The sequence below is a fragment of the Amphiura filiformis genome, chromosome 19, assembly GCF_039555335.1.
Source record: "Amphiura filiformis chromosome 19, Afil_fr2py, whole genome shotgun sequence".
NCBI classification, from domain to species: Eukaryota; Metazoa; Echinodermata; class Ophiuroidea; order Amphilepidida; family Amphiuridae; genus Amphiura; species Amphiura filiformis.
Window position 1 is genome coordinate 12,229,389 of NC_092646.1, and position 19,151 is coordinate 12,248,539.

Consider the following 19,151-nt stretch of genomic DNA (forward strand, 5'->3'; position numbering starts at 1 on the left):
CCTGGATTTGTTGGAAAAACATCCCACGATGTGTTGAATCTGATATAAATCAATGTAAAATGAGCAGACTTTCGATAATGTGTTTTAAAAGTATAAAGTCTGCTTATTTCACATCGAGTGAAGGGTGTGTTTTTTTTTTTTTTTAACAAAATGGGTGGTTACATATGTGTACATCCATATCAAAAGGATGCATTTGTGGGCTGCTTCCAGTGCATGTGTCTCTTTTTACACATTGGCTAAAAATAATAACAGACTCTTCTACAGGTCACTTCAAATCATCCTCACGTCACATGATTTAGGAATACAGAGAACATTCCTAAGCCATGTGACTTGGAGATGATTTGAAGTGACCTCCACTTGAGAAGAGTCTGATATTTATTCCTAGGTATTATGTAAAAAGAGACATGTAGCAGCCTACAAGTGCATCCTTTTGATATGGATGTACACATATTAATTATTATTGTTCTCTTTAGGAGGAAGAGATGGAAACTCACAAGACGGACGCAATCAAAGAAGCACGATTAGAAGCGGAGGTGAAGGAATTCAAAAAGGAGAATGCTGAATTAAAACAACACATCTTGGCGTTACAAGGGGAAGTCTATGGTGCTAGGCTAGCAGCTAAATATCTAGATAAAGAACTGGCTGGAAGGTAAGACCATGTTAGGGAACAAACCAAAAGATTGATGACATCCTGTAAATGAATTTATACTTTGATCAGCTCGTAATCGGCAGGCCTTATAACATCATGGATTACCGTAACCACTCGAGTATAAGCCCACCTTCGGCTATAAGCCCACCCCCTATTTTTCAAACCATTCTGAGAACAAGGGTGCACTCGGGTATAAGCCCAGTGGTGATTTTGGCTTAGTTCTTAAATCATGTCAATGCTTTTCTTTCGCATTCTAGAACAAATATAAAAAATATATTATCAGTTAAAAATTAACATTCCATACTTATATTTAAAAAAAATGATATAGATGATAGAAATTGCTGGTACTGTGGGCATATTCAAATGGGGCAGATTGTTCTTATTTCTAAATTAAACTACTAGCCCCTCCCCGGTTATAAGCCCACCCCCATTTTTGAAGTGAAATTGCCCATCTAGGAGGGTGGGCTTATACCCGAGTGGTTACGGTAATATCAATATATTTTATTTTGAGAATTGTCTTGTGACATCTCCCCAGAACATCACAAATTATTAATGCAAGCCCAATATGTTGTCCTCTTTCTTTAACAAACACAAAATGCAACTTGTTCCTGGTTTTGTCAGAGCGGGTCACATTTGTCCTCAGAGGGTCTTAGGCTAGTACATGCACAGAGAGAAAAAACTCATCACACAGCCAATTTTTGATACCACCCAATTAACTTTTATTTTTTTGCGGAAATAGCTGAAACGGTCAGAGCACCACACTGATGCACGAACAAGTACATTTTGTAGGACTATCTACAGAGATTTCCCATTGATGGGGAACAAAATGGTGGGAACCAGTGTTCGATTTACCGCCTGCATACCTGCACCAGTGCATGTAACATTTCCTCTGTGCATGCAGCTTTTCACTACCTGCCTGCACGCGTGCATGTACAATTTTAGCGCTAGCGATATGACAAGGCCAATATACAAATTTGGAAAAACCCAATCTATTTTTAGCGCAACATCCTGACTTCATTAGAAGGGCTGGCGCAATTGACAATTCCCGATACCCCTATCACGTGAGAACTGTCACTTTTTTTCATTGACTTCCCTAGTCTTCTACACATCCAGTTTGCGTCGGTCTGATACTCGTTGATCCTAACGAACATTCGCGATAGCCACATACAGTCTGGTCCGAGACTATGACTTCCCTTAGAGGGGCTAGCGTAATGTGGCGTCATCCACCAATTCCCGATACCCTCGCACATGTAGAAGCTGTCATTTTCATTTCATTAAAAAAAAAGAACCGAATTTAAACCGTGGGAAATATTTGTTTACGTCACGGAAAATAATCATAAATTAATGTCCAGCAAAAAAGGAAATAGCTCAAAAAACACTTGCATCATTCTGGAAATCGTGCACCTCGTCGGCGACTAGTTCTAGAACAGATGAAGCCACAGCATCCAGTGTTTTGGCTAAGAAATCGGCGAGTGATCGGCATAAAAATGACACTGACAGTGGAACCGGGAATATTATTACAAGCTTAACTGACAATGATCATGATTCAATGTGATTTTATGTTTGCTTTAATTTTGGTGCATGCACACTTTTTGCTGTGCATGTAGAAATTTTGGGCTGCATGCACCAGTGCAGGTAGGAAAAAATGTGTAAATCGGACACTGGTGGGAACGGATTCTGGACATATTGTTTGATGATTTGGATGGTGGATCCCACTTGGGGCAACACACCTCCAAATATTTGCCGGACACAACCATTGAAACTACCAAAAAAGAAACGGTCCAGACCCTGATCCCCCTGAAAAACATGCCATACCTGGCTGAGCACACGGCTGCAAGATATCTTGCCAGCCCACCCCCACATCCGGAACGGGGACTGCGCATAAACCTGGCCAGCTGCCCCCAGACACCACTGGTCTGGGAACGACCCACCGAACCCTCCCCAGCTACAAAACTGGGCGGGTTGGGCGGGATTTTCAAACGAACCTGACCGCTTCAGCCGAAAAAGTGAATGAGGAGGAAAGGGAAAAAACCGCGAAGTACCAGACACTCGCTAACAAGAGATCTGATTGGTCCGAGCCTGGCAAGGTCGTAAGGCAGCCAATCAAGAAGGGGAACAGTTAGCCCCGCCGCAGTTACTACCTCACAAGGGTGACATTACTGATATGGCTTGAGCTGGGGCAATTAATACAAACTGCCTTACTCCCCCCCGAACAGCGAGAAACAACCCAGCCAAAACAAAACCAAACAGGGAGACCCCATGGAGACAAAAACGCTTTTGAATAGACAAGCTATTAAAAACCGCACATACCCCCTATGGAAAACATGACTTTAGTCTCCCACACAGGGAGTGTGAATTTCAAATGGGGTTACCTGAATGGGTGACTCTATTTGAAATCTACACTCCCTGAGATTAAGACCATGTCTTTCATATGGGGTGAATGGATTTGAACTGGAATGGCCCAATTTGAATCAGGTACATGTATTTAATTTTGGACCTAGATCTAAATGCTAGGATCATTCATGGTTGACCTAAAAAATCAAAAAAAATCAAGATTGAATTTGAATGCATTTTGAAATCATTAATAGAGTATGACATGAATACAAATTATCAATTTTCATATTAAAAATACAAAACATCTTGAAGTGTTTTTTTTTTTTTTTTTTTTAGGTCAACCATGAATGATCCTAGCATTTAGGTCTAGGTCCTGGGACACTCAAAGCGAAAAAATAAATAACTTAAAAAAAAAAAAAAAAAAATTTTTTTAATTTCTGAAATTTTTCGAAAATTTGGGGGTGGGACTTTACTCGAAGGTGGGACTATACTCGCGTCAGTACGGTAACAGTGAATTTGTTTCTGTTTCATCAACAATTATCATGGCTTTTTAAAGAAGCTAACGTAATGCCGGGGGCATACACATGAAGCGTGATTTGGCCGCATGTTATCGACGCAAACGTAAACACATTGATTCAAATCTGCCATTCCAAAATTCAACATGCTGTTACTCTCAACTTGAGATAAGACACACTATAGCGACTTGATATTGGTGAGAGTAATTGATCAACATTTATACTGCTTTTCTCCAGTGCAGTCAGTGACATGAGTGTGCATTTCACTGGGTGCAACTTCAAAAGGCAAGAGTGTGCTCAAAGCGCAAATATGGACACTTTAAGACATGTACCGATTAGGTGGGCTCACAAAAAAGCTATCTCAATGTGCAATGTCATTGAGTGCATGACTGCACTGCAGAAAAAGCAGTATGGTAGAGAATAGAAGGCTTGGTCAAGGAGTTCAAAAAGAGAACACTGAATAGTAAGGGTGTGAGTGAGTCCCGGGAATTCGAGTCCCGCCCGAGAATCCTATTAAATTAAAAAAAATTTTAAGTTATTTATTTTTTCGGTTTTGTAGTGTCCCTGGTCCTAGACGCTAGGATTATTCATGGTTGACCTAAAAAAAAAAAAAATCATGTCATACTCTATTAATGATATCAAAATGCTTTCAAATTCAATGCATTTTGATATCATTAATAGAGTATGACATGAATACAAAATATCAATTTTCTTATTAAAAACACAAAACATCATTCAAAATTTTTTTGTTTTTTTTATGAATGATCCTAGCATTTAGGTCTAGGTCCGGGGACACTACAAAACCGGGAAAAAATAACTTTAAAAAAAAAAAAAAAAATTTTTATATTTTTTTTTTGCAATTTCGGTACCAGTTACCCGCCTGAAAAATGCGCTGGTACCAAGGCACAAAATTCACACCCCTACTGAATAGAGGCCATTAGAGGTGAGCACAATCTTGGCATTGCAAGGAGAACTCCATTATGGTAAAGCAGATTTATAGAACTTGCAGAGAGGTAAGACCATTTTGTGTCATATGATGACATATTACCCTGGCTGAAATTTGATACACTTTTGATACACCACTTTTGATACGTATGAAAAATGTATGAAATAAAAGGCTTTGAATTGGAACCCTCATTTCATACACTTTTAGGTATCAAAACTGTATCAAATTAACATTGCATACACATTTTATACATATCAAAAGTGTATCAAATGCCAAGATAATATAACAAAAAAGTATCAAATGAAATGTATCCTTTCATTTCATACATATTTGATACATAATTATATCAAAAGTGTATCAAATAAGTAACTGTATCAAATCAGGGTTCCAATTTAAACTGTATCAAATTAGCGTTCAAATTTTTATCCTTTCATTTCATACATATTTCATACATAATTTATATCAAAAGTGTATCGAATATGTTACTGTATCAAATGAGGGTTCCAATTTAAACTGTATCAAATTAGCGTTCACATTTTTATCCTTTCATTTCATACACATTTCATACATAATTTATATCAAAAGTGTATCGAATATGTTACTGTATCAAATCAGGGTTCCAATTTAAACTGTATCAAATTTTCGTTGAAATTTTGATCCTTTCATTTCATACACATTTCATACATAATTTATATCAAAAGTGTATCGAATATGTTACTGTATCAAATCAGGGTTCCAATTTAAACTGTATCAAATTTTCGTTGAAATTTTATCCTTTCATTTCATACACATTTCATACATAATTTATATCAAAAGTGTATTGAATATGTTACTGTATCAAATCAGGGTTCCAATTTAAACTGTATCAAATTAACATTCAAATTTTTATCCTTTCATTTCATACACATTTCATACATCATTTATATCAAAAGTGTATCGAATATGTTACTGTATCAAATGAGGGTTCCAATTTAAACTGTATCAAATTATCATTGAAATTTTTATCCTTTCATTTCATACACATTTCATACATAATTTATATCAAAAGTGTATCGAATATGTTACTGTATCAAATCAGCGTTCCAATTTAAACTGTATCAAATTAGCGTTCAAATTTTTATCCTTTCATTTCATACACATTTCATACATCATTTATATCAAAAGTGTATCGAATATGTTACTGTATCAAATCAGGGTTCCAATTTAAACTGTATCAAATTAACATTCAAGTTTTTATCCTTTCATTTCATACACATTTCATACATCATTTATATCAAAAGTGTATCGAATATGTTACTGTATCAAATGAGGGTTCCAATTTAAACTGTATCAAATTTGCATTCAAATTTTTATCCTTTCATTTCATCATAGACTCAGAGTCTATGATTTCATACATATTTCATACATAATTATATCAAAAGTGTATTGAATATGTTACTGTATCAAATGAGGGTTCCAATTTAAACTGTATCAAATTAGCGTTGAAATTTTTATCCTTTCATTTCATACACATTTCATACATAATTATATCAAAAGTGTATGAAATATGTAACTGTATCAAATCAGGGTTCCAATTTAAACTGTATCAAATTAGCGTTGACATTTTTATCCTTTCATTTCATACACATTTCATACATAATTTATATCAAAAGTGTATCGAATATGTTACTGTATCAAATCAGCGTTCCAATTTAAACTGTATCAAATTAGCGTTGAAATTTTGATCCTTTCATTTCATACACATTTCATACATAATTATAATCAAAAGTGTATCAAATATGTCACTGTATCAAATCAGTGTTCCAATTCTAATGCTGGCCAGTGGGACCGCCCTATTTTAGATACATGCCATTTGATACACTTTTGATATAGTTTTTTACACTTTTGATACAGTTTTTATACACTTTTGATAGTTTTTTGATACACTTTTGATAGTTTTTGGATACACTTTTGATACAGTTTTTATACACTTTTGATACAGTTTTTATACACTTTTGATACAGTTTTTATACACTTTTGATACAGTTTTTCAAATTTCAAAATTGGTCCAATCAAGCTCAAATTCAACAAGAATTATCCTTACATGATCTAAACATATTTGCAAACATTAATGACCCCAAAGTGAAGGGGTCAAAGGTCAAATTTTGAAATTAGTCTAATCAAGCTCAAATTCAACACTGCCCTCTACTGCTAATGCTGACCTCTAGCACTTTCCCCATCACGGAGCAGCTCAATGCACTTTCCCTATCAACGTTCAAAATTACAACGCAAATAGGATAAATGTGTGAGAAAGTCTTGCAAAAAGAAGCAAAACCCAACCAAAATGGAACATACATACATCAGAGGGCCTGCTTGGAAAGCAGTGCTTGTCACTGAAGTTGTTACCCTCAATAAAGAGACAAAAAGGCTACCAATCTACTATACAGGCATGTGCTATATTCATGCTTAATACATATACATTGAGGCCCTATATATAATATATAGTAAGCTTACCTTATCAGAACAAAGTAAGATATTTCCTCTTTAATCACAGTCCCTGATTACAACTACATTGTAACCAAATGTGCAGTCTACAAGCATGTTTGTATCTTCATCATGATAAATAAAACACCATAATTTACTCTAACATACAGTACATTTCCAAATGCAAATCCTGGTGTTAACTGCATACATGCCACATGGGCAAATTTGAAAATGATGAGTCATTATCTAGACATGTGATCAGTTATTGATACAGTTTTGATACACTACAAAAGGTCAGTTTATGAAAGCCCAATTTGATACACTTTTGATATACCTCTAGCCACCCAAAATAAACTAAGTCCAATTTAATACGCTTTTGATACACTATAGGCAGCCAGAATTTGACCAAGTCCAATTTGATACACTTTTGATATACCTCTAGCCACCAAAAATTAACTAAGTTCAATTTGATACACTTTACATACACTAAAAAACAGGCAAAGTCCAATTTGATACACTTTTGATATACATCTAGCACCAAAAAGTTCACTTTGATACACTTTACATACACTGAAAAACTGCAAAGTCCAATTTGATACACTTTTGATACACCACAAGCATGGCCAAAATTAACTAAGTTCAAAAATTAACTAAGTTCAATTTGATACAGTTTTGATACCTTATATTTTCAGTTGATACATTTTCAATACACCCTTTGTATATCAAAACTGTATTAAATTGCTGTTTGATACAGTTTTAATACACTTTGATACACTTTTGATACACATCTTGCTGTATAGAATTTCTGCTAGGGTAATTTTGCGAGAGACCATCAATAGAGAAGTCATGGGATAGAGAAGTCATGGGAAGGAAAAAAAAACATTAATTCTGCTCTCCCCGTGACTCATCTGGTAATGGTGGGGCAGGTGACCCATGACAGAAAGACCTTGTTACAGTCGGTTCTGATCAGGGTAATAAGCCCGATTGTTGGCTACACTTGACTGTCCTGCAAAAATTCCCCGACCAGCTATCTATAGCGACCCTCTTCGTTCACCAGGTCACTTGTGCCTGGCCGAAGTTTTGTCAGCGTTATCTCCTAGATTTCAGCTGTTAATGCCTAGATATGCTTGACATAAAAAAAACAAAGGTAAGGAGATAGTAGCAGCGTTTGGCTTATTGGTAATCCTAGCATCCAACTAGCGTCGGACAACTTATTTTACCATGATGGTTCTTTGGTGTACAACCAAATGGAAATACAAAACGCTTTTATCAAAACATGTGTTTCATCAGTTCTCTTGATACAGTCAAAATATTCCCCAACCAGGGGTTGTACAAGATCTAAAAAATGACCCCTTAAGCAGCTGAAAATAAAAAAACCCAAGGAAACAACCTTAGATTATTAATACACAGATTGGAATTTTCCATGCCTGTGCCCTCTAAGCGTACTCGAATTCAGCTGACGCCGGTACAGCGTACAGACCTGGCGACATCGCTTATCTTACGCCAAGTTTCTTTTAGTGTACGCTCGCTTATTTATGCGCTATTTTTGAGTTTGCTCACACGGTACCTGACTTAGCGTCGACCCCCTGAGGCAACATGCCATGTTTCCACGGTATGGAAACAACATTATTGACAAAGTTGAAGTCCCACTGAAATACATGAAGCTAATTTCTCTACTTACATGTAAGTATAGAAATTTCAAATTCATTTAAAATATCTTATTTGTCTTAAAATACACAGCTTTTGGGTTAACCAGCTAGCAGGCTATGTAAGCATATATATCTAACCTACATGTATGTAATTCCAGTATGAGAAGCAAGTTCTCTTTTTAAAGAAGTGGCGCTATACTCTAAAAGCTGCTAATATCTATTAACCCATGTAATTCAAGTACAAGTATGAGAAGCAAGTTCTCTTTAAAGAAGTGGCGCTATACTGTGAAAGCTGTTAATTTCTATTAACCCATGAAGCAAGTTCCCTTTAAAAGAAGTGGCGCTATTCTGTACAAACCGTTAATTTCAATCACAATTTACATGGCTTGATCAGCCCATGTAATTCAAGTAGAAGTAAATCAGTGGCGCTATACTGTGAGATCCGTTAATATGCTGTAAATTAATGCCTCTTATAAATTTACTTCAGTTGATTAGCCCATGTATTGAAGTAGAAGTAAAGAAGTGGCGCTATAGGTGAGAGCCGTTAATTTGCTGTGAATTATTGCCTCTTATAAAAACGTTCATCTCATAATTTACAGTCGATTAGCCCATGTAATTTAAGTAGGAGAAGTAAATCAGTGGCGCTATACTGTGAGAGCTGTTAATTTGCTGTAAATTAATGCTGTTATAGAAACGTTCACCACATACATATTAACATCAGATTAGCCCATGTAATTCAAGTATGACAAAATTCTCTTTAGCCTGGGGAGGGTGGTTGTGGGATTTATGGGGTTCAGAAAATGCTCATAACTTATTAGTCCAAAGGGCCATTACATCAGTCTAAACTTGAACTAGCCCCGTTCTACGAACTGTGACGCCTCTCGAATTGCAAGCGAAGCGAGTACCGAGCGCATACTTCTGTCCATCCCTCCGGATGCTATCTTGGGCATGGATAGGTGGATTGACTTCAGATTTTCAGGAGAGGTAGGCCATGGTCAGAAACTCTGGCTACATTTTTTTTGGGTGGGGTTCAAGGTTTAGGTTATATCCTAAGGTCAAAAGTCATTTAAGGTCAACTTGTAAATTTGGTCTCATATGAACAGTTCAAATCCTATTGCAACCATTGTTATGTGTTGATGAATCCAAATGTGTGAAAATATTGGATCCAAAACATAATGATAAAATTGGATGCTTGACGCCCAATATTTATTGGTCTCGCTAATATTTTAAAATATTGGACAAGATGTAGCTCGACCAATAAATATGGGTGATCTATCCAATTTTATATCAAACTTGGGTTATAGCTGAACTATGCGTACCCTCATCTATTGGTAGTGTTGAAGGTCATATACTGAGGTCAAAGGTCAAGTTGTAAAATACAATGGCAAGCCGAAAGGTGGGCGCAAGCAATTTTTGGCAAGCCGAGAGGGGGGAAGCAATTTTTGGCACACATTCATGGGGCGCTTTTTGAATAAAACATGTTAAAAAGGTTTTAGGAAAACAGTACGGAATTAAACGGAAATGCTTAAAATATGCAAATTTTCCTGCTCACTACGCTTACAACATGCTTATGCAGACTATTTAAGGTTTGCAAATTGAAATCCAAAAAATTTGGCATGTGCAAAGGGGAGGGACAAAGATTTTTGGCAGGCTGAGAGGGGGGGGGTTGGCAAGCAAATTTTGATGGGCCCAAGAGGGGGAGTCAATCAATTTTTGGCAATTCCCCCCACCCCCGGTTCATAATTATTGCCCAGCCCCTTAATGGAACAGTGAAATAATACTGTGGCGTGATTTCTCAGGGTGCTGCTTGTCACATAAATCTACTCAGTCGGTTTATTGTTCCTATGAAACATAATATTATTGCTTACGTTCTTTGTCGAAAAAGTTTAAACATTGTATCATATCGCACTCCACTCCATTGAAAGCAACTTGCTAATTGTTTATAATAAATCTTGATTATAATGCTCAACTCACTGGCACAGTGAAATAGTATCATGGCGGTACGATTTCCTGTGGTGGTACTTGTCACATCTATCTACTCCCCCTGTTTTTGTTCCTTTGAAACATAATATTATTGTTTTCTTGTCGTAAAAGCTTATAAACGTGATACGATTGCTTATGTTTTCTTGTGTAAAAGCTTAAACATGATACGATTGATTATGTTTCTTTGGCCTACATTGTAAAAAAGGTCATAATTATCAGTATTCTTTTGTATAACAACCCCAGGATAAGAACAATAAAGTTTGAAGCAAACTGCCTCGTATTTGTTTGGGCACGATTAAGCCAATTAGATTCAATGATCAGATTCAAATAGCCAATGAGATCCTGTGATTTAGTTGAAATAGCCAATCAGAACGTCACCCATAAGCCAGGGCTCAAAATAACTTTTGGATTACGAGGGTGTATTTTTAACGGAATCTACCAAAGCCATGAAGCACAGTTCCCATTTCTTGTACAATTTGCTACAGGGGCTATTTTGTGAAATTCAGGGGCCAATTACCCTAGTATCTTGAGCCCTGCCCAAAATTTTCACTACCCTAGACCCCAGACAAAGTTCTCCTTTTATGGCAAGGCTAATAGAGATTCACTCAAAGAAATTAGTAATGACCTTACATCGAGAGATCTTTCCAACGAAACATCTGAGGGCTTGTGGAGGGTTAGCCACTGTTTTGAATAAAAACATGTGTTTCATGCTTGATAACTGTTTTTCTAAACATATAAGGCATAATGTTGTGATTGCTGGAGTGTTCCTTTAAGAACTCGAACATTGTGGACACTCAGAAAATGGAAAAGTCTCGAGACCCCCTAAGGGTGGCGTCCAGGGCATGTGCCCCTATGCCCCCTGTCGCTACGCCACTGAGAGGCATTAATGTTCACTTGAGACGAATCATAGTGTAGAGCTGGGATAGTGCAGCAATCAAATTTATCCAATGAAATTTATGTGGTAATATTTATTCGATAAAATGTCTGTGATAAAATTTCTACAAAAACATTTATTCAATGACATTTATTCGGTGAAATTTATCCCATGGAATTTATTCGATGAAACTTAACCCTAATGTTCTAAGGGCTTTTTGGCGACTGGAAGGGAAAGAAGGAAGGAATAAAGAGAGAAAAGAAAGAAAGAAGTTGTTTGCTCTGGGTGGGATTCGAACCTGAGACCCCTCGCATGCCAAGCACTAGGCCGGCAACACTTAGCCGCACGTCTTCTGCTTGCCTGGCCAGCGAAAGCCTGCATATATCACTTTAGGGTGATTATGTCATCACATCACCTGGGATGCATGCATGCACAGTGCATATCAATTAGTATTTTGTAGTACCTGGTACTGTTAGGGTTAAGCAATAAAATTTATTTGGTGAAATTTATTCAATGAAATATGAAATGTTTTGTATTTTTTATTTCTCTCAAACTTTTTTTGGGTCTAATTTACACATTCATTATGATAATGAGCTAATTTTATTTAAAAAAAAAATTTTAAACCAAAAATTTCAAATATATTTTGTTTCACATTTGCTTTCAAATGTAAAAACAAATCACAAATTTTTTTTACAGCAACCCACTGCACTTTGTGTAGAGAACTGCGCAAGCAAAGAACAACAAAATTCTGATTTGTGATGCACACTACTGTACATACATCTGGTCTATACTACCCAGGCAATTGTACAGAATTCATCATTCAGCACTATAGATATATATGGATCCATATAGTGCAATCAAAGTAGTTTGTGAGCCACAAATAAAGACATGTGTCAATCAACACATGATGCTGTATAAAATGTACGATAAAAATTCAAGGAGAACTAGTGGCAAATGGTGGTCATAGACCACAAACCTAGCTGGGGCATGTTGGTGTTGTGGAGGTCCAAAAAATTCAATTCTAAGATTTGACCCCAGATGACCTTTGACCTGACCTATGCATGATGTTCCATAATGTTTCCCTGGTCTTGAGGTTTGTTGTCACCATGTTTGAGCCCCGTACCTCTTACAGATATCCAGAAAATGAAATTCTACGATTTGACCCCAGATGACCTTTGACATGACCCTTGCACAGTGTTCCAAAATGTTCCCCAGGTCAGTAAGTTTGTTGTTGTGGAGTTTGAGCCCATGCACCCCTAACAGATGTCCAGAAAATGCATTTAGAAAATTTGACCTCTACATGACCTTTGACCTGACCCCTGCAAAATGTTCCCTAGTCATGAGATTTGGTGTCACTGAGTTTGAGCCCCATACCCCTTGCCGATATCCAGAAAATGAAGTTATAAAGATTTGACCCCAGATAACCTTTGACCTGACCCCTGCAAAGTGTTCCAACATGTTCTCCTGATCATTAAGTTTGTTGTCACCAAGTTTGAGCCCGTACCCCTTACAGATGTCCAGGAAATGCGTTTCTAAAATTTGACCTCTGCATGACCTTTGACCTGACCCCATAAAATGTTCCCCTGGTCATGAGATTTATTGTATCGAGTTTGAGCCCCATACTCCTTACAGATGTCCAGATAATGCAATTGTAAGATTTTACCCCTTAATGACCTTTGACCCCAATTCTGTGTGCAAGGTATGGGCACTGGGTAAAGCCGATGCACATGTGTAAGTGACGTCATTGTGCTATGTAATATGTGGCAGAAGAAGCATTTTGGAAGTATTTGGTTAAATACCGGAAATGCCCCCTTAATGACTTTTGACCCCAATTCTGTTTGCACCCTATGGGCACTGCCACTGGATATAGCTGGTACATGTGCAAGTTACGTAATTGTAGGGTGTAACATGTAGGAGGAGAAGCATTTTGAAATTTGTTGACAGAAGAAAGAAAGACCTAGCTGGGGGGTGTAAACCCCCCAGCTAGGTAATAAGGGGTGCTATTTGAGTTTTTTTGTCACCTAAGGTCAATATATTCCTCTTATTTGGAAACTCTTAAATTGCAATTGGGTTTTCTGCAAATGCTTGTTACCAGGGTTATAGCTAGGCAAATTTTAGTGCCGGGTAAAATGTATATGAAATGGTAAGAACATTGAAATTTTGATAAGAATTGCTCATTTTTATACTGATTGTTCATTGATTTTGAAACATTTGAGACCGGAGTGCCGGGTATTTGGGCTCAAAATTAACTTGAGTGGCGGGTGGAAATTAAGAGTGCCGGGTACGGCCGCCCGCCACCGCCCAGCGTAGCTACAACCCTGCTTGTTACAATCCAATAATAAACTGAAGCTGAACATTGAATATGACCAGCTTCAGACTGATTTTGCTTGATCACACCACATATTGTATGCCCTGCTAAATTTAATGATCTACTAATGCTAATATTGGGATATGACTTGGGCAACAAATACCTCAATTTATCAGAAAATCAAGTTTTATTATTCATATTAAAGGAATATTTTGTGATTTTAGCATCCTCTTTTTAAGGGTAGATGTAGAGGCTTAGGGGTTTTAGAGGCTTAAAATTTATTGACGAATCAAAGCAGGCAATTTTATTTAGTTTCTCCACTTAATTATATTCCACTTTCCATCCTCTCACCCTACACACCCCTATACTAGACTCGATCCTCCAGTCCTCGAACGCCATTAGAGGCCAGAAGGATTCAGGCTACCCCTACACCGCCACTACACCACATCTGACCGATTCACACTGATTGCTTCTTGAAATGCATCAATTGCATAATAAAATTCATCACAATGGGTCACAAGGTCAAATTTCAATTGGAATTGTCAGAGGTCAGATATCAAGTGGAAGTGGTCAGAGGTCAGATGTCAATTGGAAGTGGTCAGCTGTCACAAGTTCGGTTAGGTCAACCAGAACTGGTATTAAATATAGCACCCTCTGTGGACATGATGTCATTTCTGGCTAAAAATGGCAATGCTTCTGGTGAACCTTTGAATCAATAATCGATAGATCAATCACTAATCGATTAATATGATAAATCTGGAAGTTGTCAGAGTTGAGATGTTAAACCGAAGGAAGTGGTCAGATGTCAATTTGAAGTGGTTAAAGGTCAGATGTCATAATGCTATGAGTGTGTGAATATGCTAATTAGCCACATCTACCTTATTAATATTCATGATAAATATGTTAATTAGCCACACCCATATCATTAATTATTCATGAGCCCATGAATGTTCATAACTTTCTACAGCCGGTTCTTACTACTGACATGCTGTTTTGAAACAACCCGAGTACATGATACTGTGTAATATAGCCAAACACAAAAAAGTAAACTCCATAAAAACACATAATTTTTTAGACTCAGTTTAATTGATTTTTGAAACTGCTCAAAAACATTGTAATATAGGTGGATGTACATGTATTATACTAGTAGTTTAATAGTTGTGCTATTTACAGTTTTGCTTGTGCCAGAGATACAATTAACAATAACTTTGAAAATATCATGAAATAAAGAGCATCATAATTGCTAACTATTTACAGTTTATATCAGTGAGCAAAGTAAACCCGGTCTTTATTCTTTTTGCCAGATGATACAATTAATATACAAAGGTGGTTGGAAATGTCATACTTGATAAAATATTTACATACTTTTTGCAAATTAAAATGAAACATTTATCTCCTTTTATCATCATTTTAGTTGCTATATCTGATTATTGAAAATACGACTTTCTTGAGCTAACATGACAATATCATTTGTGATCACAGAATGATATTTGTAAGTTAAAAATAGTCTATAGCAGTGTTCGAATTTAGGAAAAATAAATAGTTGTCCCACGGACAACCAGATTACAATTTCTGGTTGTCCGTCTAAGTTTCTGGTTGTCCGTAGGCCTACAAATGTGACTTTTGGCTAGATTTATGGTTGTCCGGCGGACAACCGAATCAGTATTTTTGGTTGTCCGGCGACTTTTTTAGTTGTCCCAGGCAACCGGACAACCAAAATTTCGAACGCTGGTCTATAGCCAAGGCAACAAAAAAGCAAACCAAAAGGTTTCTTTCAAACATTTTGAAAAGTTGCCAGAAAAACAAGCTAAATGCTATGAAAGAAGATATCTTAGCCTGATTTTTCATGTTTTGTTGGTTTTAATAACAAAAACAAAAAAAAAGAAGGAAGGAAGGAAGGAAGAAAATGCTGTAAAAAAGGCCCAGTGCATACATGTAGGGATTTGCAATAGGATGGCTTCCATGTACTTATGTGTGCAGGTTTGAGAGACAAACCTTTTTTTAGCCCTATATAAAGTTAAATGCAGCTTTTTGACATCATGATGTACTCAACTTCAAATCACATTTCTTTGCCATTCATTATTGATCTCAAGCCTGTCTGACTTTTTTTGTTCTTTAATTTCTTTGTTGTGCAATTTCCTTCATGGGGATAGTTTCTTCCTCTCCTCCACGTTTACAACATGGACACTTTTCTTTGTCAAATAGATACCCAGACAAGGTATACAGAAATGGATTGAGGGTAGAATTGATTGGCAGCACAATTGTTGCTATCCAGGCATAAGCCGTAGGGCTTACTTCAATCGCACCTGCCTGGACAAGAATTGATACTATCCCAATTGGTACCCAACAAAAGAAGTCTGTGAGGACAAGAAGAGACATTTTCCTAGCCATGCGCATTTCTTCCTTCACTGTTTCAGAGCGTCCAGAGGCTCTGCTTGTTTTTCTAGCAGTGATAAAAATGGCTGTGTAACAGAAACCCACAATCAGGAAACAAGCAAGGTTGAGACCTGTAAACATGGCAATGGACAGGTACATGGACACTTCACTATTTTCATATGTATTCTGTGATACTTTCTCTGGAATGGGGATAGAAAGAGCTGGACGTTCAATATTGATGATGACATCACTTTCATTATAAAACTTTAATTGTGAAATAGGAAGTCCAACACAGACCTCCGACACTGAATAAATTCTAGAATTTAGTCCTGACAATACATAGCTGGTTACACTAAAACTTAATGCCACCAACCAGAGCATAGTCACTATTAAACGGGATATTTTAGTGCCCAAGCGTCGACTTCCAAATGGGTATTTTATTCCTAGAAAACGATCTATGCTTACCAGTGTTATGAAGAAAGCTGAAGCCTCACTGGATAACACAGATAAGGCTCCTGCAAACCTACACAATGCACCTTTTCTCCAGGTTTCAGAGCTTGATGGGAAAAAATCTTCATAATATGCATCTACTGAAAGCAAAATAATCAAGTATATGCACATTATGAGGTCAGATATTGACAGGTTTGTGATGAGAAGAAACTGGACTTTATTACTTTGCAGCCTATGCTTGAATCTGGTAAAAAGAGCTGATATATTTCCAAGAATGCCAAAGACACTCATTATCCACATAATAATGCGGAGAATGTCAAAGGTCAACATGCGCGCACACGTTAGAAATGGAGAAGGTGGGACGTCACTGCTACACTGAATAAGTGATGCATAACAACATGTTCCAGGGCTGGTGGCAAACAAGTTAACACTTTCATTTAACCCAAGAAATACTTTACTGTGTATCCACAGCAGTGGATTTTCTTTCAAGTTTACTGTTACTAAAGAGGTGCAGTTTGATAGCATTGGAATTTGATTCAATTTATTTTCAGAAAGGTTTAAATACCTTACTTGAGTCAAGCTGAGAAAAATGTTTTCTGGAAGAATATGGAGTTGGTTATGATTAAGATTCAGTTCTGTTAGCCTAGTTTGGTTTTGGAATGTGTCAGGGTGGAGACTGGATAGCTTATTATAAGATATCCACAGTATGTCTAGGTTCCTCGATGATCCAAATGCATTGGGTGCTATCTCATGTAATGCATTGTTAGACAGGGATAACACCTCAAGACTTGTCAGTCCTGCAAACACACCAGGCTGTATCTCATGTAATGCATTGTTATCCAGGTATAACACCTCAAGACTTGTCAGTCCTGCAAACACACCAGGCTGTATCTCATGTAATGCATTGTTAGACAGGTATAACCCCTCCAGACTTGTCAGACCTGCAAACACACCAGGCTGTATCTCATGTAATGCATTGTTAGACAGGGATAACACCTCAAGACTTGTCAGTCCTGCAAACACACCAGGCTGCATCTCACGTAATGCATTGTTATCCAGGTATAACACCTCAAGACTTGTCAGTCCTGCAAACACACCAGGCTGTAACTCATGTAATGCATTGTTAGACAGGTATAACCCCTCCAGACTTGTCAGACCTGCAAACACACCAGGCTGTATCTCATGTAATGCATTGTTAAACAGGTATAACCTATCCAGACGTGTCAGTCCTTCAAACACACCAGACTGCATCTCACGTAATGCATTGTTATCCAGCCATAACACCTCCAGACTTGTCAGTTCTGCAAACACACCAGGCTGTATCTCATGTAATGCATTGTTAGACAGGTATAACCTCTCCAGACTTGTCAGTCCTGCAAACACACCAGGCTGTATCTCATGTAATGCATTGTTATCCAGGTATAACCACCTCAGACTGGTCAGTTCTGCAAACACACCAGGCTGTATCTCACATAATGCATTATGACTCAGATCCAAATTTTGTAACCTGCTACCAAACCTTGCGAATGCCATTGGTTTAATACTATGCAAAGTACTATTATCCCAGTAGAGCCGATTCACATTACCTGGTGGATACAAAACTTGCGTCTCAGACACATGTCCATCTGTGCAGTTACTGATTATGGTGTTGACATCATCCAAGGTACAGGTGCAATTAGATGGGCATTCCATGTGACATGTTGTTACATTTCTATAGTACCAAGATTCATTTCCATACAGCTTATGTTCCTCATTGACACACTTGATTGTCCCATTATTGTCCTGTCCATTTACAGTCATCTGTGTACTACATGAAAACAAAATCAAGTATAACACCAATGCTATTCCTATATAGCATAGGGATATACCAGGAATCCTGCAATAAGCCAGTCTAGCCATGGTGGTGTTGTCAGCTCCGTTTCAAACCACAAAATGGTCATCATCCTGATTACTTGATGTGTTATGAAAGTAGAGGTTTAATATTTCACTTTACTAATTGATTACTTGATTGACCAATGATACAATACCTGTTGCTCAGGTTTCTTGATTGCATTGTATACACATTAATGTTTATCACAAAATGTATAGGTGATCACTGGCAGAACACTGGGGGCGGGCAACCTACCAGTATTACCTGATTTGATTGGATACACATGGGTGTATAGTCACCTGTACCTGTGCATATAGTTGATCACTGGCAGAACACTGGGGGTGGGGCAACCTACCAATATTATTTGATTTGATTGGCTATACATTGGTGTATATCACCTACATGTATGGTTAACCACTAGCAGGGGGGGGGGGGACAAGCTACCAGTATTGCCTGATTTCATTGGATACACATTAGTTTATTTAGTTTATTACTCTGTATCACCTATGTATAGTTGATCGCTGGCAGAACACTGGGTGGGGCAACTTATACCAGGTTATTATGGGCTATTTCTATATTGAAGGATACACATGGTGTACAAAATGTATAACCTGGTTTATTCCTGCCATTATCATGATTAAAGCACAGACTATTGGTATATTAGCTAAAGGATGGGTCTTTTGGTATATTGAGGGGAGACATATTGGTGTAGTCAGGACTTGTCCAAAGGGAGC

The 19,151-nt window shown here is 37.4% G+C and overlaps 1 protein-coding gene across 1 annotated transcript in view; it reads left to right on the top strand.

Moving 5' to 3' along the window:
• Positions 1-19,151, top strand: part of LOC140140926 (Golgi-associated PDZ and coiled-coil motif-containing protein-like) — a 48,804-nt gene that overhangs the window by 6,363 nt on the left and 23,290 nt on the right. Inside the window, exon 3 of the mRNA XM_072162686.1 lies at positions 474-649. Coding sequence (XP_072018787.1) covers positions 474-649 — 176 coding nt within the window. The remainder of the gene's footprint in view (positions 1-473; positions 650-19,151) is intronic.